Source organism: Colias philodice, chromosome 20 (genome assembly GCF_061535455.1).
Source record: "Colias philodice isolate Cphi_HAF_F1 chromosome 20, ilColPhil1 Martin Lab GWU primary, whole genome shotgun sequence".
Classification (NCBI taxonomy): Eukaryota; Metazoa; Arthropoda; class Insecta; order Lepidoptera; family Pieridae; genus Colias; species Colias philodice.
Genome location: NC_143105.1, coordinates 8,419,748 through 8,443,038, shown reverse-complemented (window position 1 = coordinate 8,443,038; position 23,291 = coordinate 8,419,748). Strand labels below are relative to the sequence as shown.

The 23,291-nt window shown below is 39.2% G+C and overlaps 2 protein-coding genes across 2 annotated transcripts in view; both read right to left on the bottom strand.

The window, feature by feature from the left end:
- Positions 1 to 23,291, bottom strand: part of ss (aryl hydrocarbon receptor spineless) — a 101,062-nt gene that overhangs the window by 52,779 nt on the left and 24,992 nt on the right. The window lies entirely within an intron of this gene.
- LOC149479592 (uncharacterized) lies at positions 17,852 to 23,260 on the bottom strand. The gene is made up of 2 exons (XM_089708313.1): positions 20,078 to 23,260; positions 17,852 to 19,990 (listed from the first exon to the last, which is right to left on the bottom strand). The coding sequence occupies exons 1-2, from the start codon at positions 23,258 to 23,260 to the stop codon at positions 17,852 to 17,854; spliced, it is 5,322 nt and encodes a 1,773-aa protein (XP_089564439.1).

Here is a 23,291-nt window from a genome sequence, read left to right as displayed (position 1 = left end):
CCAGCCTTCGTTGGAATAGCTGTTTTCCGTCGATTTTTCTCGTATTTACGCATTTCTATTTCAGTCAAGGTCTTGTATATGGGAAACGTGTCTGAATATAATAGATTTTATGTCATTAATTAACATTTTCTTAAGATTTTCAAGAAGAAAGATAAGCAAATAAATACCTATAATTTTATCAAAGTTTTAGATCTGCTTAGAAGTGACTGAGCTCGATTCAACTGTTTTGAAAGCAGTCTAAACAATAGACACTATAAAACACTTGTAATTTCCACAACAACGTTAATAAATGTTACTAAATATGCGATAATAGGGACCTTGTTAATTGTTATAACAATGCACTAGTTTTGTAGAAACTACTGAATGCCATGAATCGATCGCTATGATATTTAATGTAAGTAGATGTCAATGCTAAGGGCATCTTCAAACAGTATAAACAAATATCGAATAAATACAAATACATGATACATGCATGCATGTTATATGTATTGAATTTATTGTTCAGTTAAAACATTTTACTAAGTTTGTACGAAAAGAATTCGTCACTATAGTTTTATTAAATAGACCTCATATATTTCCTTATTGTTTTTACTACAACAGGGTTACTACCGTTTATAAATTAATATCCAACATTAGAAAGAATCATACAAAGCCCATTACCATAATTTACGTAGTCTCTTCATAAAAATACAGTCCACCATGACCCCAGGTCGTTAGGTGATTACTAGAAATCATTGCAATTGGCACAAATTGCATTCTACATATGATTGTACTTGTCTATTACCTTTGATGAGCCTGTTTACGTTAATATGATAAGTACAATCAGGTAAAATAGCTGGATAAAAGTGTCAAGCGAATTTGTATTGAAATATTTGATTCTGTTTTTATAGGACTGATTATGAGATTCTCGTTGCAGATTTTCTCAACTTATAATTATTTAAACAACAGATATTATATTGATTCTTTCTGTTTTTAATTTTGCTTTTTGTTGCTACATAAATATATATTAATCCACCAGGCCCCGAAATCACAGACCCAATAGAAAATCTATTGTGTCGCGGTCGGATCTGGCCGTTCGGGGCTCAATGGGTTAAATATATCCTCAGGTTAAGTTTAGTAATTATTACTTATGTACATGTAACATTTTGTATCGTCTTTTAATTGCTTACAAAGAAGGTTCTTCCGTTACAAAATTTAAACAAAATTGGTCAACTTCTCTTCACTTAAACTACGATAAAGAAAAGATGAAGTCGGTTAATAAGTTATGATTTTGTAAAGTCCTTTAAAAACATATTTATAAACTGTTAAAATAGCAATATAATTTGCTCTTTAAAAAAGACCGACAAAACCGCATGCCAATAATTAGGAAACCCAAATACAATTATACCAGCAAATTTAATTCCACACTTAATTATAATTGACACTTACAATACTATTCTTCAATACCTATAATCCGATTTCACGCTTAACCCTACACTGCTGTAGCAAATTTCCCCCTATCGGTGTCGGGTCTAAAATACCCGCTTTGTGTTTTGACAGGAGTTAATACAAGGGTCGTCTTTACCTGTATAGTGTATATTGGAACCCTGCGCGTGCTCTATTGTCCCTTTATTCACTTGTTGGGGTCGATTTGGTACATTTATTTCCAAGTTTATTTGCACATTAATTGAATAAGCACGGTCTGTATGGGGATATTAATGATCGGAGCAAATGCTTTTAAATATTGATTGAATTGTGGTTTATTGAGATGATGTTGAGGTTTATCAATGTTTTTTATGGAATTTAACAGGTGTCACCATAAAATTGTTTTACTGGAGTCATTCATATTACGTACTTATTATAACGAAAAATAATTTGTACTTAATTAAAAAAATACAATAACGATTTTTGCACCTTACAACTGTTAAGTTGTTACGTTCACATAAGATTTGATGGTTCATATCATTGATAATACAGTAATATTTTAATATCAAAATAACAATACGCGGGTGGTTTAAAAAACAAAAGCCACAAAAGCTTTCACCGGCTAAGCGCTATTAAAACAATATTAAGATGGCTCCAGGCCAATGTTTAGTAATGACACGGTTCTAAACAAAAGAATCTCAATCACATCGTATGTTATATGGTCAAGTAGTTTCGTTAGGATACTGTTCGTTCAGATCGTTAGGATTTACCTACATAGTTTGGTGAACAAAGTTTTATAAATATGGTTTTACTTGAAGCTAAGAGCATAGTATAAAAAGAGCTAAGGGCAAGTATCACTCGTGTATTACAATTCTAATATTACCAGTATATTAGAAATGTAGTATTCGTATGTGTCATATTCAACATCTTCGAATTAGAAATCTAGTTGCAGCGTCATCAAAATATATTTTGTTAATATAATTAGCAAATACAAACGAACGTGTCGATCACAATACTTGTACTTACAGAATTATTTTCTAAAAATTTCGCTTACTGCCAATTCATAGGTTTGAATTATTTTCATAATATTTTAAGATACTTCTGTCACAGATTATACTTGTCAATGTTTAAACACGCCACATTTATGTAATTTCCTCTATTCAAACACAATACCCTCTATACCACCCATACAGCCATCTCAATTACCACAACATTTATTCCCCAAAGAAGTATAAGCTCGGAAAGTGACGCGCAATAATCCCTTCAATCCATTAGTTACCGAAACCCTAATGCGTATTAGTGTGCGTAGATGTGGTCATAGTGACCAGTCGAGCGGGGGAAGGAAAACAATATTACATCCGCGTTTGAGGGTTACTGATTTTTTTGAAAAGAAGCTTCTTTAGACGCGTTGAGAGTAAAATTTGAAGGTCATGTCATGGCAATACCGTCACATCGTGGAGTGGCGACGATTTTGGTATCTTTGTATCTTAGCAAAGAAGTTCCACTTGTGACACGTGCTCGTTTTCATATTTCTATATTTTATTGAATTGATACAGGTTAAATGATGACATTGCATTGATGAGAGTCCTAAGAGTCTGGATGTAGATACTGAATTTTATAATATTTATTGTACCTATACTTACGTTAAAAACAGAATGATGAAACTAAACATCAGGTATTAAATAGGTATATAGACAGTTACCTATAGACTCTCTTGAATACAATATTGAAATAAAATTGTGTATATTGCCCACAATTTAATGGCTGATTTACCCTCTATAATACATATCTTTCAGTAATTATTCTTGCAGTTTCACATAAGTTTAACTTGTAGTTCAATAATGGATCACATAAAGATAATTGCAGTTAATTGTTTCATGATACTGACCCTTGTAATTAATAATTGCTACTTCAAGTGATGAATTAATACGAATGGTGATATATAGAGTAATATATCATTTTGTTTAAATAGATGTTCTGTGGTAAGTTTTATTATTATGAGTTTACTAAAATTAATTACTATTTGTATATATCGCAGGCAAATTGTACAATTTCCTCTGTTTACAAACGGCGTCTGTCACTTTACAAACGCTAGGCATTTTAGGTTCTTGTTTTTAAAACTACACAGAAATAGGAACCCCGCGAAGGCTCCATCGGTTCGCAACCGTCTTCTTGTGGATGTTTGGAAAAACTAAATGTACACAGCATATTACAAAATGCCGCGCGTTTGTAGACGGCGAGATAATATACAATTTGCCTGCGACTATACACGTATCGCATTTTGAAGAAAATATATTGTTTAGGATAATTGCATTGCATACAAAAAATACATTTAGAACAATATAAAACAATTGTATTCTGATAATAAAGCTTAAATTATTGAAATTTTCAGTAAAAATTAAACAGTACTAGGTATATTAGAAACAAGAGATGACACAGTTAAACATGATTGAGTCATTTATACGCAAAAGTATTAGCTCTTATAAAAAAAAAAACTTTTATAATAATTTCCACGTGCTAGTCTAAGAGTTGACATCAATTCCACAAGATATAATTAAAATTGCAAAAACTTAATTCTTTGTATATTTAGCTAAGTATGAAAATATCTTTAAATGGTAATAACTGCAAAAAATTGATGAGTCATTCAATCACTTAAAGACCGTGTACATCCAATAATTATTTATACTGTGTACAATTTTTTATCGGCTTTAATTAAAACTATGTTTATTATCATTGTTCTTGGCGAATGATTCGTAAAAAGCTGATTGTATTTAAAATATCGCCTTGCCCTAATATTTGTGGGAATTACATAGGTTTAATAATTATTTGTAATTGTTTAGAGCTATGTCATAGACACAGTTGTGTGTACAAGGTTCTGGGGACAAAAAGTATCATTTTTGCGAATAAATCAAACAGAAAAACATATCTTTGTTTTTTATTTAAGATGAGTTTAAGATTATACCTAAAGGATTAGCATTAATTTTATAAAGTTCCCATTTAATTTGTCTTTTCGCGTTTATCTCAAAAACTAGTTTGACATATTTTACTTGATCCTACGCTACGTAACAAAAAAAGTGAAATCTTGTTTTTGCGATATGGGTCACACTTCACATCTGTTTCACTTTCGTTTTTCTTAACATGCACGTAAAAATTAAGTTAGGTACCTAGGTACTAACTTTTCATTGGGCTCCCGTTTCGAATCTAGAGCCTCAAGCAGTATAAAAACTCGACCATTATACCTATATAATTAATAATTAATATATTACCTATTAAATATGACGTTAACAGTATATTACCCGTTGCTTTTAACAAACAAAAATATTATTATTAGGGCCGATTTTTCAATCTTTGGTTAAAATTTATCCGTCCAATAAAGTCTTACACGAACATATAAAAATGTCACCTGTAAACTGTCAAATACGGGCAAGTAGAATACATTTTTAAAATGGTAGTTTAATAAGTTATTCGACGAATAAGTTTTAACCAAGCATTGAAAAATCGGCCCTTAATGAAATAAAAAAAAATTTCATAATGTAAATTTCAAAAAGTCTTTTTTCTTTCCCTTATCAGTAGCGTCTGCTCTATAAAGATTTCAGAATAACTAATGAAGTCGATAAGCTGATTACGTTTTATCGTTTTTAATCACACAAAAACTTACTTTTCTACCATATTTGTATGTCATGCTTGAACGTTGCTCTTGATTATTTAATTAAATGCATTTTTAGTTCTTATATCGATGAAAGCGGTGAACTATTGGAAGGTTAATGTTATGGAAAGATTGGTTTTATTTTATTTTAATGAGCAGAGAGAGAGAGAATTAATTTTAGCATGTAGCAGTAAATAAAAAATAATAAATATACCAGGACCATTTTCACACACGGCACGATCTGATACTATCCCACGACACGACAACGACAAAATTAATATTTGAATTAGATATGTTTTATGTTTGTGATTGAAAGCATTGAGTGAATTTGTATCAAATTAGGAACCTAGATACCAAATAAAACTATTTAATATTATTAAATTGTTATAAATAGCTTAATAAAAATACAATGTATAATGATAATAAAAATGTAAACGTTACCGAAGTGAAACACGAAATAAATATAACAACATATTTAAGTAAAAGCTAATCAATTCATTAGCACTTTAACGTACAATAAACTCGTATTAACATTGCATTTTCTAAATAAAGATTGAAAGGATAACATCAGAGCATGTACAAGTAGCGGGTGAAACGCGAACAAAACAATAATAAAAGAAAACAAACAAAAAAACAGAACAATTTAAAATTGTAGCGACTCGCGTGTCGCTCCACTTAAAAAAGCGTAAAATTTGACATATCAACAATCTGTACCAAGTAAAAATAAATCACGGCCGCTCGTTAATTAATTCCTCTAAATTTCGTGTCATTAAATAGAGAAATAAGAAGAAAACGTGGCGGGTGTTGTCTCGATCGATTAAAGATAAGCGCAGAGTGAAGTCTGGGCCAAACAGTAGTTAGGTAACTTGATACGCTGTTGGGGAGACTGCACATTTGTCTTGTTTTATTTAAATTTGGTGTTTTTGTGGATGTTTGTCAGTTAATTAAATTTATATTTAAATAATTGAATACGCAGTTAATTGAAAGTGTGTGTTTCTGTGAGTTTGATTGATAAAAAATATATGAAGCAATAAATGTAACGAGGAATAATTCAGTCTGAAAATATGATTAATATTATGTTATATTTTTTATTAACTTGTATTATAAATAAAATTTAACATTGACAATTTTGTTATGGCAGCTAAGCAACTGCCCTTTTTGTACAATGCGCATATAAACTTTAAATTAGTTCCGATAATCTTATTTTCCTTTGACTACAAGACTATTGTAGAAGGCCCTTTATTTGAAAATAACTGGAATTCCGCGAATGTATCACAGACGAGCGAATCCATCTTCGATATCGGGTAAGTCAGCTTCGATCGGCGGTAAACGGTGCAGTTTTATTTGTTTTGTTCGAGATTTTAATATAATAGCTATAATTTGATTGTGCCTTAATGTCATCTTGCATCTGGTCTCAAATTAAGGGGATTGTACATTAGAACTTACAGATGATACATTTTACAGTAGCACCTCTATAAGTCGAATATCAAGGGAGACGCCAAAAAATTCGAGTTATAGAGTTTTCAACTTATGGAGGATTTCGACTTAGGCGGATTTTGATTCGACATAAAGAGTTTGAGGTTTATTCTTATAAATTTTGAGTTAGAGAGGTAAAGTACATTAAAATTCAACTTGCAGAGATGACAAACATGTTTTTATTTATTATAAATCAACATTATTTCAAATCATTTTAAAATAAAAAATATGGCATTAAAAAAGTCAGTATTTTTTTGCTTTAGATAATTTGGTTGTTCTCTAGCTTTGTCCAATCTATAAAGAACAGAAAATTCTTCTTCTTCAGAGATACTGGTTTGCTCTATAAAATTTCGTAAGGTATTGAATGCGGTTCTTGCCTCTTTGATGGAAACGCATGGAGCGCATGTAAGTACTATTCACGTCTTCTATGTCATCTTAATCATTAGTATCGGTTTTCTGAGCTACTGAATCGATAATTTCGTCATCAGATACCTACTTAATGCAAACACGTGTTTACGTGAGTCATAAATTTATTATCGTATACTCCTAAAATGTTTTCTAAGAAACAATTATAGTGTACTGCACTGTCGGCAAGTTGTTAAAGTCCAAATGATCAAGTTATGTATAAAGATTGTAAAATAAAATGTTGCCATGTTCGAGATACAGAGGTCAAATTTAATTTTTCGAGTTATAGAGTGAAAATATGTACCAAAATGGCTTGGAGGGACTCGGTGATTATTTCGACTAACAGAGGGCCAAGATTTCAAGTTACGGAGGTTTTCGGGTTTGAAAGGAAGGGAACAAGACATTTTTTCGAGATTTGGAGGTTTTTGACTTATCGAGGTTCGACTTAACGAGGTGCTACTGTATATACTTTAAAAATGAAATCTACAACTTACCTACCTCTTTATAATAACGTAATCACAGTTTATGGAAGCAATTGTAATATTTTTCTTATTTTAGTTTCGCACAGTAAAAAATGGTACGTTCAGACTCTCCATGAAAACTTATAAAACGATTTTAAAAATTATTTCATCCGTATGGAGCTCCATTGTTTCCTTATTGTTCATGAGTGACATAGGTCCTAATTTTTATTTTCGGGACAACTAGTACAAGTGATATAAGCCACATTTGTTATTTTCTCGGGCTACTAGAGCTTTCAAACCAGTGAATAATATTTCTTATTGAGAGGATTTTGCGATAGTTCTCACACAATAACAATATTTACCCCACACTACCATTCCCCCTAATGAGGTCACTTACAGCATTCAAGTGTGGTCTGTAACGGTAAATATAAAAAAAAACATTATGTGATGTGCTGCGCACCACTGCGCTTGACCAGTGCGCGGTAGATATATGGAAATACATAGTTGGAAAAACTGGATTCCGAACGATGATAGTTTTAGATTATACTAGATTTCCACCCGCGGCTTCGCCCGCGTTTTCAAAGGAAAATCCGCATAGTTCCCGTTCCCGTGGGATTTCCGGGATAAAACCTATCCTATGTGTTAATCCAAGTTACCCTCTATATGTGTGCTAAATTTCATTGTAATCGGTTCAGTAGTTTTTACGTGAAAGAGTAACAAACATCCATACATCCATACATCCTTACAAACTTTCGCCTTTATAATATTAATAGGATGATCAAATAATCTAATAATATTCGATATTTTAGAATTTGAAGTGTTGTTATTTGTGAGCTGTGTTGAATTGTTAAACTATGTGTGTTTCGCATGCGGTGTAACGCGTCTAAATGTCTAAGTCTAAATTATCAGAACAACAACTTATTTAACAGAATCGTATGACAGTAAAACTGTGAGATTATAAGGTGTAGATTGAAAAAGCTAAGCAATGTAGCTTTCTGTGTAGAACACAGAAAGGAGCTTAGTTTTAAGTCTGAACAATTATATTATCTGGACGAAAATCTAGTAATCCAGTATAAAAAATATTACCTAGAGTTTTTCCTTTTTCGAAAGATTAATCACAATCTTTGTTTTGAAATCGTGCATTAGTAATATTTTATTTCCCACTAACGTTTTATATATGAGATGATTTTAAAACTTACCTGACAGCATGTTAAAACTAAAATAATCGATATTTATTATATCTATTGTTCGATAATGATTTTGACTTTTGTATATTTAATGTAACACCCTTAATTTTCATTAATATTTGTTTAGATACAGTGTAAAAGAGCTTTTCATTACATTGTAACATGTACTTTGTTACCACAAAACGGTGGGTGAGGTTCAAAGATTAGTTAGTCAAAATTGACAGGTGCGGTTTTTGTTTTATAATATTCATATTGTTCTAATAGGTATGTTACAAGTACATACTTACGTATGGTATGGATGGTTTTACGTGTTTTTTTTTAAACATTGATCGTACGGAGAGTATGGTTTCAAGATTTGATAACTTTTAACAGAATAATACTTACGAAAAAATAGTATTACGGTGTTCACATTTTTTTACAAAAACGGCGTATAGTTTGGTTCTGAAATAGGCACACGAAAATTTCGCCACCCTTCGTTCCCGTCAATTGGCATGTACCTGTCACAGCTCGGTGCCCCAATTCGCTGCGGTTTTCGACCACACATCGCCCGCTCTCACTACGGCCACACCACGTTATCATCTGCTTCTCATTGGACGCGCCTTTACCGTGTAATGCAGTTAGTTGAATTAGCAGTACATCACTCGCAAATACGCTATTCGCGGAGCTGATAACGAGATTTCTACTAATCCTTCACAATTATTCGCTATAGGTGGATTACTGGGATACCAACGGCTACTATACCTCCAATATTCTACTAGGACCACGCCTCACAACCAATGACAATGGATTTTTCAAACTAACTTAAAGGATTTGATCAGAGAATAACATGGGTTTAGCCCTTAAGTACATCATTGTACACAAAGAATAATCAATTCTAAAACCGCGCAATACGGTTTTAAATGTAAAAACGATTGGATAATAGCGTTAATACCGTTGATTCATGCAAATATGTATTGCACAAAACTCTTGCACCGTCCATCATAGAATATAAAACAACGCAGATACGCAATTCCGTTCATATTTTAATATATTTTGTGCGTTCTCTGTTTGTAATTTATTTATAAACGAAGCAAATCAGACCGTTAGTAGATTAAGTTAAATTAGATTTATATCGAGCTTTGTATTTAGTTATGTGTATGCACCGTATGTTGGCGCATAAAGAGCTTAGCTGGCATCGTATAAAGCTAGCTAAATCCCAGTTAAACCAATAAAAGGGTTTTATTAAATGAAAACCTATTGGATTCACCGTCGGCGGCTCGGCGATACTGCATTTAGTACTAATAAAGATTAACACACACTGGAAGCCTGAATACGCCATAGCGACCATAGTGCTGGAACGAAAAACGCATATTTAGGTGGACGGAAACCTCTGACGCCGCCAATATGATTTCTATCATCACACAAACTCTACATTTTTCACTTTACTTTCATATCTTGATAGTATTTGGGACAAAATATGCGAAACATTGCCATATTAGCACCAGACAATCGACAATATTTTCTATTAAAAATTCAATATTTATTCGATTTTATCGTCACGAAACGCTCATTTATATACGAGCAAATTGAATAAAGTACTCACATCGCACAATACAGTTGCAAAAAAATATAAAAACGCGCGTTTATATACCGGCGTTTATTCCGCCCAGTGTACGACGTGAACCCATTCTATGAGTTAAACACGGCTTATTCGATTAGTAAGGCCACTGATTGAATTAAGGTGAACGCACTCGCGGTTCTGCGGATTTAGTTTATAGGGTTTGACTATCGCTAATAAGATATACGTTATTTAATACGTTGCTAATAGAAATTACCTTTATAAATTGCACCATAAAATCGTTTGAGAGATCAAGCTTGGATAATACAACAGAAAACTGTAGTAAATAAGGTATTTTCTACACTTTTTTCAATTATTATAATGTGGAGTAATTGCTTCCATCCCCTGAGCTATAATTAGGCTAAGAGCCAGTGTTAGAATGCGCAAGCTAAGATAAGCAATTTCCTTATCTATATGAATGATTGTTGATTAGAATAATTCCTAATTCCATCCTATTAATATTATAAATGTGAAAGTTTGTATGGATGTATGGATGTTTGTTACTCTTTCACGCAAAAACTACTGAACCGATTACAATGAATTTTAGCACACATATAGAGGGTAACTTGGATTAACAGATAGGATAGGTTTTATCCCGGAAATCCCACGGGAACGGGAACTATGCGGGTTTATCTTTGAAAATGCGGGCGAAGCCGCGGGCGGAAAGCTAGTGGTTAATAAATTAAATTTCTACTGGGAAAGCTTCAAGAAACTCTGTTTTCAGAGCAGAAATGTTATCTTTTAGGAAAAGTATACTACTTAGGAATCTTATACATTTGTATTGTTATTTTTTTAATAAAAAACTGGTCATAATATTCTCTATACCTAGTGATTGATATTGATATATTATAATATACTAGTTTTAATTTTTCAACTGAACGTAACATTAACTAATATAATATTAATTTACATTTATATGATATATCCTACCATATACACATCAGCTGCATTCCCGAGACATGTACTTTATCTACCCTTTGGCAAATGCCATTAATTAATTAGGTATTATGTACTAATGAAGGGTATATAAGTAGGTATTTAATCAGGATTAGAGAACGATAGATAAGCTTCCTATCTAATTTTCTGAAATATTTTCGGAAAAAAATTATGATAATTTAAAAAAATGGCATTAATTTTGTAGAGATTTTAAGATGAATTATTATGTATTATATTATATATCTACTATTAGATAACATTTTACGACAAACCAACTTAAAAGATCGAGGTAAAGTATCGTACGCAAAATAGATTATAACTAAGGTAACAAGAAGCTATCAAGGGCTACCATTATATTCTATTGGTCTTTTTCGTTACCCTGGTAACGTTCTAAATCTAACAGATTCTGGTTTAAACATAGGAGTAACGTAATCTAACCCAGCAGCGCTTCAAAACATTGTATTCATCAGAAAACGTCAATAAATACTAGCGCAAGAAGTTATTATCTTAATGAGCGGTAGACGAAGCATGGAAGGTATTTTTTTCCGTAAGAACACCACAATCGAGACTCAGAATTTAAAATTTACATAATTCATAATCGCTTGCCTGATTGCTTGCAGTGTTAGCGTGGAAGCTTGTGAAGTGTTATTTGTGTTAATATTGAATTTTTAATAAAATGCCTGACACATTTTTCATGAGTTTTACGTAGTGATATTTGAAGAGGGCGAACCAAACTCTTTCTTCTTTTTAATATCTACTGAGGTATTGATTCCTCTACTTTAAATGGTTTAATCTTCGATTGGAAATATGTACCTGAATTTGGCAATGTGTAGATTACTTTTTTGATGGAATTAGATTCTATTTTTTTTGACCGCCTCCTTGGTACAGTGGTTGGCGCTTGAGCGTAGAACCGAGGGGTCCTGGGTTCGATTCCCGGTGGAGACGAAGAAAAAAAATGTCTCGGTCTGGCAGGACACAGAAGGCTGATCACCTACTTGTCCCTAAAGAAAATCGATCAGTGAAACAGATGTATGAATAATGCATCTGCCCCTTACCCCACTACGGGGACACGGGACTTCACTTACTTAACTTAGATACTATTTAGGTGCCATGTTATTTCTATTTATATTATCAAGTAGGAAGATCTATTGTGGTACGTGGTAACTCCTTATTTTACATTGCTTCAGCCTATGATTATATTTTTGTATTTCTACCCACATTTAACTAAACATTTATATTTTTCTAAAATACCTTTGTAAAATGACTTAGTCTATGAAATCGCTGTAACTAGCGCCGCACAGCGTCGTCTAATCATTTTAATTGGCGACATAGTTGCTCGTAGCTAATGTACAAATAATACTTTTGTGTTTAAGTGTTTGCGGGAAATTTCTGGACTGCAACGTTCAGGAATCGATATTTGAAGGTCGAAATTATTAGGTAGGTAGGTCATGCTACATTAAGTTAACAGGGAGTAGGTATATACCTATACGAGATTGTATACTTTGAATAAAAACTTATTGCTAATATTTACGTCAAAGTGAATGTAAGATATAGTAAAGGGTTTTATTTTGGACTAAATCTACTTTGTATTATGTCTCTGAGAGCTTTACAAAAGCTCGTAAGTTAGTTAAATGGCTATGAAAAACAACTGAGCTTACAGTCATTTTGGCAATCCCGGTGTGTCTGAAAAGTCTGTCTATAAAGGTCTGAGATGTCGAACATATTACGTACTTGGAAATTAATGATTTTTTTCAACGAAAGAGTTTTATCATGGACGATTTGATCTTTATTCAGGTCAGAGGCAGAATTCTCAAATAATCTACACGCAATGGCCAATGATAATATAACATGAAAAATAATCATACATGTTAAAGGAAAAATTATTTATAAATAGAAGAAATCCTTTTAATTTGCCAATTCTTGATAGGATATGGAAAAATTGTATATCAAATAGTGCCGTAGTACAAACGAGTAGGTAAATAGTTTATGTCTGCTACACATGTGTTCTATAAGCGTAACAATCTTGTTGTCAATGTGTGTGTGGAGCTTGGTAATCCCGAGGGATTGTAGGTATCTGCTGCGACTTCTGTGTTCCTAGTACCTATATGGATTAGGATAGTACATATTATGTTTTGAAATAGACATTATTGCATTTATGTAAATAAATAATTTCATGAAATTCTACACGATTTGAAAAGAAATATGTTCCTATATCAAATGAAACAATTGCATTTTTTAATACCTACTGGAAAATTTAGCTCCGTATTTCATATGAATGCACTAAAGATAAATATGAAATTTGTCAGGAGAACGATACAAATCCTACGAAATATGCATGTATCGATACGATACGTGGTAACCTACGAGACATAAAAAGTACTTTTACTAAATTTTATAGGTATCTTATATCATTATTCTGTGTGGATGAATATTCTAACAAGCTAGATAGCACATTTTTTAAGCAATCACAAAACAACATTTGAAGTGAAATTTTCGCGGCACACTAAGTGAGTCATTCATGAGTCATTAACAAATTCAAGATGTAAACTAGGGTGACATGATGAATATTCATGTACCCAGTGCTTGGTAACAGCACTTGTACTAAAACCACCCCAGCGGCAAGTCATAATCGTCTAACATTATGTTTACTTTGTCTTTTCGTTATGAGCGGTAGCGAGTGAAAGAAAATACAATAATTATTATGGTCTTATAATAGTACATAGTATAGGGTCTATTTAAAATTGAACTTTTTTATGTGCCTGATATAGCCTTTTTAACAAGGAATATAATGTCATATGGAGCGGTAAAGTACATACACGAAGAAATGCCACAACCTCTATTTTTTATAAAATTAAATTTCACAATGCTTTATTTCCTGGAAAATATTACAGACCTTTGTAACATTAGACATAGACATAGACACACATTTATTTACAAACAATAACTTGAATCGTCCTTCTGAGTATTTCATCACACAGTTCGTCATCACAACTTTCTTTGTATTTCATTCTCTATAATCAAACATTGGAATTTTTGAACTTTTCTGCCTGATATTTCCGAAAGTCGACGTCTTTACCAAATCCAAGATGGCGGCGAGGCAAGCCATATTGATTATTCCGCTAGCCTCTTCAACTGCAAACCCTACATTATCGGGCGCGCAATCTCGATACGATTAAAAGCAATAAAGCATTGTGGATTCGCAAACAAATTTGCATAATTAATAAACTAATTAAAGAGAAAAAAGTTTGCCTCGTAATAATAGTGTGGGATTTACGTGAAAGTCGAGTTTCTTGTTATTTTTTCGTTGGATAACTTTTTGTTATGCTAATATTGTTTACAGGTCGTGTTCCTGTGTTTTTAATGTATGTAATTGATTAAATGTGTGGTAATTATTGTTTATGTAAGAATGTGATTTTTAAATCTTTTGATTTTTCATAAAGCTACCAGAAAATGAAGCACTGTAAAATCTCATCAAAATGGCTAAGTAACTAACTTTTCAATAAATAAAAGTAGTATTGAAATATATAACAGTATTTAGACACTATAATGCGTTCGTGTTTGTCCTCAAATGTTATGAAAACTGCCTGTGAAATGCCTCCATTAGTGACGACCTAAAAATCAATTTAAAGTTCATTCCCAATGTCTGGCCTCTCACTAACACATGGATTATGTTTAAAACTTCTTCCAAAGAAACCCCCTTAATCCCACCACACACAACAAACGAAAAACAATCGTAAGATGGGCAACATTGACACCATAACACAATAACCCTCATCAATTACTAATTAATGAAAAAGTTTTTGCTTCATACGAATCCATTGTTTGCAGAGGTCACAAGAAACAAACTGCCAATTACGAGAGCTTATGGGGAGAAAAACTGAGTATTCATTACGCTGGTAATGATTTTCACACTTCGTCTACTGTTCTTAGATTTAACTGTAATGTTACTATGTTAAGAACGTTAAAATAGGTATACTTGAGCATAATGTGGTCTTTGAAACGCTTTTCCTATCTTTATTAATCATTACTTTGGTCAACATCGTATGCAATTATCTTATTTCGAAATCATTCGTCAAAACAATTTGTTAGATAATAAGTTAACACAGTTCGTTAGTTGTTATGCTACCAATAGGACGTTAAAGTGGGTAAACGAAACTCATAGACGTGAAATGCTGGTCTATTCATAAGTCACATGGATATTTTATACGCTGTTTCTTTGCGTAACAAGCTTTAAATTCAATACTAATTATTGACATCAAGATCACTTTGTCATAGAGCTTACTAGAGCCTGTAGGTAGTTTTAAATAGACTTTCGATTCACACAACGTATATAAATAGCAATAAAATCAATTATTGTGAATGTCCATTAGTAGAGTAGAACAGTTTCATTGCACTCACTAGATAATTTCCCAATTAAAAAAAATTAATTAACAATCCCCAAACCAACTCTACATTCCTTTCTCGTCGACTTGATCAATTCTATCACCTACAAAAAAAGTCCAACAATTGACTGTATTTTGTCCAACTATCTTACCACCGAGCGGCCCGATCGGGCCACGACACAATAGAAATAGATTTTCTATTGTGTCTGTGATTCCGGGGGCTGAGGGATTACAACTATACTGTACAACAATTACAGACTATTTACAAACAGTATCCAAATAGGAAGCGTACCTCCGTCGCATAAAAGTTTCAGCGCGCATGTGATGGCCAGATAATTACTGGTCACGCAACGCCGGGAGCCAGATCGATGGAGTAGGTCTAAATATTTATAAGGAAATTGTATGAGCTTGTTGTTGGAACAAGGTTGGAATAGAGTATGAATTGAGCGGTATCGAGTTGTTGGAACGTTGGAAAGTATGAATTGACTTTGCAGTGTAGTGTGCTATGGATCTGGGAATGTACCAGCCAGGTTTATAGGAAATTATCTATTACTAGCTTTTGCCCGCGGCTTCGCTCGCGCATAAAAAGTTTCATACAAACTTCTATCCCCTATTTTACCCCTTTAGGGGATGAATTTTCTAAAATCCTTTCTTAGGGGACGCCTACGTTATGACATCTACCTGCATGCCAAATTTCAGCCCGATATGTCCAGTGGTTTGGGCTGTGCGTTGATAGATCACTATATCAGTCACCTTTGAGTTTTATATATATAGATTATTGGCAAAAGAAGTAGATTAGTTCAGTTCATATATTTACAGGTATATGAACTGACTGCCTCGCTCGTTTATGCATGTATCTATGAACTTTAAACTGGTTGGTTTTCATGAACTTTTCCATTAGCTGAAAGAAAGGTTAGTCAATAGAATTTGTAACAGATTATTGATAGTTACTGTGAAATACGATATCTAAGATAGTATAACTTCGAAGCACAAAGCTCTGTTGAGCTTTTCGTTGAAGTCGTTTTACTCTGAAGTCTGAATATGTACAGAAAATCGATATAAAATTAGCAAAAATTTCTAAATATCATAACCATATTATTGTATTATAAATAGTTTATTTAAAGTAGAATAGAAATGAATTGGCATAGCATTTCAAATTCTTCTCAATTTTAATTAAACATTTGACCATAAAACACGAAGTAAAACCTCGAACTCAAAGTGATAAACCATATGGTTCGTGACCCTCCCAGATGGTGTGCCTTAAATACAATTCAACTATAATAAATTATTATTTTATCCTAAGGCTTTATCTACCCTAATTTGACAAGTTTACTAAGCTACTAGTTATTATTATTGTGTAACACAAACCTTAGCATTTGAATGTTCGGAATGGTCTATTTTCAATACTGCTATAAACATAAATTAGCAAATAATAGTAGTAAGTTTAACTATTTAAGAAATATTCATTGTTCAGGTGTTTTTATTGTAAACTGGCGGTCCGCCCCGGCTTCGCCCGTGGTACATTTCGCAATAAAAGGTAGCCTATGTTCTTTCTCAGGGTCTAAAGATTGTCTGTGCCAAATTTCATCAAAATCGGTCCTGTAGTTTATGCGTGAAAAGTGAAAACCATACATACATACATACAAACCTTTCCTCTTTATAATATTAGTATAGATAAATGTACCTATGCATAGTACGTAGGTATATATCGTTTGTACTATCCTATATCACTACATAGTGTAAAACAGTCGCTTTCTCTGTCCCTATGTCCCTTTGTATTAGGTTTTTGATAGATAGTGTTGTGGACTGTATAATTTTGTTGGGTTCGTGGTCGAAATAAAACCCTTCCTTCGACATACATAAGTACATATATTTTCTCTTTACAATTACAATTCCTAATCACTATTACTTATTAACTACTTGTCTGTAATAAGCACTTGCTCGAACTGATCACTATTAGTACTTATTCGCTACTGGTCTGGAGTAAGCACTTGTTCCAACTGAACTCCATTTGAAAATTTGTGCTATTTATATGCGTCGCCGGCGGGGAGACTCAAAGCGGCCGCCCGGCGGCGAGGCACAAAGCGGCGGCGGCATCCAAAAGGCGGCGAGACTCAAAGCGGCGGCGGCATCCAAAAGCGGCGGCGGCTGTCTTGCATTTGCCGCCTAGGCCACGCCTCCTCCACGTGTAAACGCAATACACGTGGCGTACTGAGTACAGCGCGATAGGCGAAACCGCGGTGCGCCTCGTCGAAACCGCGGTGCGCCTCTCTTCCACGTGCAGCGTTAATATTCCGCCCCATACACGTGGAGCCGCTGCGCGGGGAGCCCCGTTACCGCCTGCGTGTGCTCGTCCTTTACAGTCCTCCCCCCGGCGCAGCTTGCGTAGCCTCCTTCATCACGACGAGCTTGCTGACGGGGCGTCTGAAGATTCCGCTCTTTGTCTTCACTTCGGCTACCCGCACAGCGTCGTCCGGCCCGGCGTGAACGCGCACCACGACCCCCATGGGCCATGTGTTGCGCGGCAAGACGTGGTCCACGATGATGACCACGTCACCTTCCTCGAGGCGTCGCGTGTCCTTTCGCGCCTCCCCCCGTGGCACGAGCGTCGGTAGGTACTCCTTGATCCATCTGCGCCAGAAGTGGTCGGCGAGCGCCTGGCTGGCGCGCCAGGTCCGTCGGTCTGCTTCGTCGCACGGCCCCGTCGTCGGCAGTCCCGTTGAGGAGCCCAACAGGAAGTGGTTGGGCGTGAGGGCTTCGGGGTCGTCTGGGCTCACGCTTACGTGAGTCAGCGGCCTCGCGTTCACCGCGAACTCCGCCTCGGTGAGTAGAGTCCGCAGCACCTCTTCTGGCGGCGCCTTCTCCCGTAATGTCGCACCGAGCGCGGTTTTCACCGACCGCACCAGCCGCTCCCATGCACCGCCTTGATGCGGCGCACCCGGCGGTATGTAGCGCCACTCCATCCGGTGGCGCAGCGCTTCTTCTTGTAGCGCCGGCGCCCACTCGTTGTACGCCTTCTTCAGTTCTTGATCAGCACCCCTGAAGTTCGTTCCGTTGTCCGAATACATCAGACGAGGCCACCCTCTGCGCGCTGCCATCCTTCTCAGCGCCATGATGGCTGAGTCCGTTGACAGAGATGCGACGAGCTCCAGGTGCACGGCGCGCGATGTCAGGCATGTGAACAGCGCGCCCCATCTCTTCTCTCTTCTTCGTCCGATCTTGACCATCATTGGCCCGAAGTAGTCGACCCCGCAGTTGGTGAAGGGTCGGTGGAACGGGTCGAGGCGAGCGCGCGGCAAGTCCCCTTTGGCTGGGACCTGCGGCATTGCTCGGCGTACTCTGCACAGCGCGCAGTTCTTCTCCACAGCGCGCACTGTAGGCCGCAGGTGGATGACCCAGTAGCGCTGCCTCAGGTCGTTGGTGACGCGCTCGCGGTTGGCGTGTCCGGCGGCACAATGTTCCTGTAACACTATTAGTCTGGTTATTCTGTGCCGGCCGTCGAGGATTACCGGCTTCTTCATTGTGTCGGGTGCCGTGGCTGCGTTTATGCGGCCCCTTACTCTCAGCACGCCGTCTTCCATTACCGGGTCCAATTTGTACAGTCTACTGGATCTGCTGATGGGGCGCGCGTCCTTGATTCGCTTTATGTCTTCTCCAAAGCTGTCGTTCTGTGCGCGCTGCACCAGCAGTCGTTCGGCTTGCTCCAGGTGGCGACATTCTAGTCTCGTTGCCGTGTGTCTGATGCGTATGTCGATGAATGCGAGCACCCTTGCTGTTGCTCCCACCAGTGTGCGGAATTTGGAGAAGCGCTCTGGATCCGGCAGCCATTCCATCTTCCGTGGCAGCTCGCTTACATGCAGTACATCAGCCTCGTCCGTAGTTTCTCGTAGTTCCTTCTCCGTGGGCCACTGGTCCTCCGTCTTTGTCAGGAATTCTGGACCCTGGAACCATCGATCATGTCCCGTGGTGAAACTTAGGCGGGTGGCGTCGTCGGCAACGTTTTCATGAGTCGGCAGCCACCGCCATTCTTCCCTTTGTGTTAGTTCTCCAATCTCACCGAGGCGATGCGCGACGAACGGCGTGTATCTCTTTGCATCGTTGCGCACCCAGTGCACCACCGTCGATGAGTCTGTCCAAAACCGAGTACGAGATATGTCATACCTGTGCTCTCTTCTTATCTGATCGGCGAGTCTGGCGCCGATCACCGCCGCCTGCAGCTCTAGGCGCGGGATTGTCTGCGCGCGCCGTGGTGCCACCTTTGCTTTCGCCGAGACGAGTTTCACTTGTACGCTGCCGTCCGTTCGCCGCATACGCCAGTACGCCACGGCTGCATACGCTTGTTCACTGGCGTCGCATAGCACGTGCAGCTCGATGTCTTCGACGTTGTCCGTTGCGTAGCATCGCGGCAAACGTAGCGCGCCGACCGCTTCCAGCTGCGCCAGCCAGCCCGCAAACTGCTCGCCCTCTTCTTCAGGTATTGGTTCGTCCCATGAAATCTGGAGGCGCCACAGGCTCTGCAATATGATTTTAGCACGGATGGTGAAATAACTTAAGAGGCCTAGTGGGTCATAAATTGACATTACCGCACTTAATGCTTCGCGCTTGGTTGGCGGGCGCTTGCGATCTCGCACCTCCACCGGTACCCTGTTCATTGCTGTGTTGAATCCTAGCGCGTCTTGCTCGGCGTCCCAAATTAGCCCGAGGATCTTCGGGGCTGGCTGCGCTCCTCCCAGCTGCGTTGGTGTGCTGGCGTGCAGTTCTCGTGGCACGTCCCTCAGCACGCTCCTGTCGTTGGCGTTCCATCCTCGTAGCTTGAAGCCTGCCGCCGCGTGCACCGTCCGTATTTCTTCGATTGCTTGTCTGGCTTCCTCCGCGTCGGCGTAGCTCACCACCAGATCGTCCATGTAGTGGCTCTTCGTTATCGCTTCCAACGCCATTGGATACTGTTCTGCGTGCTGCTGCGCATTATGATTACGGATGTAATGCGCCATGAACGGAGAGCTCGCTGCACCGAATATCATGGACGTCATCTTGTAGTGCTGTGGCGGCGTGTCGCGTCGGCTTCCCCTCCATAAAAACTGCTGCGCTGGCTGGTCTTCGGGTCTTATTTTTACTTGTAGGAACATTTCCTCTATATCTGCCGTGACTGCCACTGCCTTTTCCCTGAATCGAAATAATATACCCGGCAGTGATAGTAGCAAGTCTGGGCCCTCAAGCAGTTCGTCATTTAAACAAGTCCCGTGGCTTTTGGCTGCCGCATCGAAAACCAATCGCTGCTTCCCTGGCTTGTTGGGATTGGTCACAGCGAAATGTGGCAGGTACCAGCACACGCTGCTCTCGCCTTCACTGCCATCGCATGGAACCGCATACCTTTTCTCAAATAAGTTGTTCATCTGCTTGGTGTACTCGGCTGCGAATTCCGGCGCGGCGTCCATCTTGGCTTCAATTTTCAGAAGTCTCCGCAGCGCGGCATTGTAGCTCGGCGGCATGCGGACATTATCTCTCTTCCATGGCAGGCCGATTTCATACCCGCCCGGCGTCTTCTTCGTAGTCATCTCGACGATTGACGTTGCTCGTCGGTCGGCTTCACCTATGCGCGGTCTACTGGCTATGTTCAATGATTCTATCTTGAAGTGTTCTTCCACCAGGTTGTGTAGCCGTAGGTCCGCTTGCTGCTGTTCTCGGACATGAAGCACGCAGTCCCTTTCGACGATCATTCGACGCGGCGTTGTTCCATGTATCACCCAGCCGAGATTTGTCTTGGAGGCGGCAGGTTCGTCGGCGCCGCCCGTCCGAAGTTCTCTTGTCACGATATGCTCCCAATGGTCGGTACCCACCAGGACACCCGCGCGTGCTTGTTCGTAACATACCTCATGTTCCGGTATGTCGCGCAGGTGTCTGTACCGAAGCAGGGAACCCGGGATGGACTGCTGATGCAACTGTAGCTTCTTCATTGTGCGGGCGCGCAAGTCGTGTAGTGTCCCGTCGCTCTGCCCCCGCAGCTGCACCGTCACCAGCCGACTTCCTTCTTCAATCTGCTCCATGTTCGCCCCGTGGATGCGGAGCGGCGTGGCGGGACCTTCGGCGCCGATTTGTCGCGCCAGGTCCTCATCAATGAGGGTGATGGTGGAGCCCTCATCGAGCAGTGCGTGCGTCGATACCTCCCCCCGTGGGCCGACGACGGTGACTGGACACATCTTCAGCAGGACGGCGCGGGGCGGTGCGGTTGCGCGGTCAGCAACCGCCATGACGGTTTCTTCGGTCGACGCAGCAGGCTCTTCTCTTCTTACGTCGTGCAGTGATGAATGATGCGGGCGGCGGCACTGGTTCACGCCGCATGGTTTCGCTCGACAGTAGATGCGCCGATGTCTCTTCGTGGCGCACTTGAAGCAGGCGCCCTTTTCCCTCACCAGCGCCCACCGCTCATCCACCGACAGCTTGGCGTAGCGCGGGCAGGCAACCATGGTGTGGTCGCGCCCGCAGCACAGGCAGAAGTCTTCTTTCTTCTCTTCTTTCTTCTCTTCTTTCTTCTCTTCTTTCTTCTCCTCTTCATCACCACTGCTGGAAACTATGGCGTATACTGCCGACTTCCTTCTTGGTGGAGCAGGTCGCGCTGCCGCTGCTGCCGCTGCTGCCGTGGTGTCTCTGCGCGCTGGCGCAGTGCTGCTCGTCGGCGCGTATGTGTAGCGGAGCGCCTGGTCCGCCTCTCTCATCAGGAAGCGGGACAGCACCACAATTTCCGGATCTGCCGTACCTTCCTGTGAATATGCATAGTCGCACCATCTGGACCGCAGGTGCGGACTTAGTTTGTCCAATATCTCCCTTGCTAGCATAGGATTGTATAAATACCCTTTCCTATCTATGGTTTGAAGTATGCATACCACGTTCTGTACCTTCACAGCGAAGCTGTTGATGTCCTTGGCCGCTGCTCCAGGTCGCGGCAGCTTCCTCAGGTCCTCCATGGCCCTGTCGATAATTATCTCGGGCCTCCCGAAGCACTGCTCCAAGGTTTTCATGACTGCTTCAGGCGATGAAGCAGTGTGAAGCAGCGCTGCCACGGCGTCCCTTGCTTCCCCCTTCAGGCATGTACGCAGCCGCTGGATGTTTTCTGCGTCGGACACTTGGTACATGCTGCTTGTGTCCCGGTAGGCTGCTCGGAACGGCAGCCACTCTTCAATCGCACCTGAAAATATCGGAAGGTCCGCGTGGCGTAGGCGCGGTCGCGCCATCTTCTCTAGGGACGCCGCCAGCTGCTCTATTCCTGTTCGTCTGGTCGGCGTCGGCGATCTTCCTCTTCTTAGTTCGGATCGCTGGTGTCTGTCATCCTTCGGCACAGGATGTGACTGGAGCCACTCGTCCACCTTGTTTCGTTCTTCTGTCGCGGTGACGATATCTTCCGGCAGGTCCTCGTCTTCCTGTATGGCGGACACCTCGAACTGTAAGCGTTTATTTATTAGTTCTTTCTCAATTTGTAGTTCTTTTCTCTGGATAGCGGCAAGTCGCTCTGCCGCTTCTAATTCCGCCGCCTTAATCCGCCGCGCCGTACTCGCCGACGACCGCACTGATCTAGCGGATCTCGCTGGCGAATGCCGTCGCGGTTGCGGCGGGATCTCCATTGTTTCTGTGGCTGACGTCAAGCGTGCGTCAGACGGCGATGCTAACGGGTCCAGCACCAGCCGCCGCATTCGTTCTTGCCGCACACGCTCTGTCTCCTGGCTCCGGTCTTCAACTTCCACAGCGTCACCCTGGCTGCGGGTTACCACCATGCCTAAAGAGGTGACGCACCGCAGGCTTATA

Excerpts from the sequence above, each read along its gene's own strand:
- LOC149479592 (XM_089708313.1), bottom strand. The coding sequence starts at position 23,260 with ATGGTGGTAACCCGCAGCCAGGGTGACGCTGTGGAAGTTGAAGACCGG. Across the intron at positions 19,991-20,077 it reads AGCGCGAAGCATTAAGTGCG|ATTTCATGGGACGAACCAAT; the intron begins GTAATGTCAATT and ends TGGCGCCTCCAG.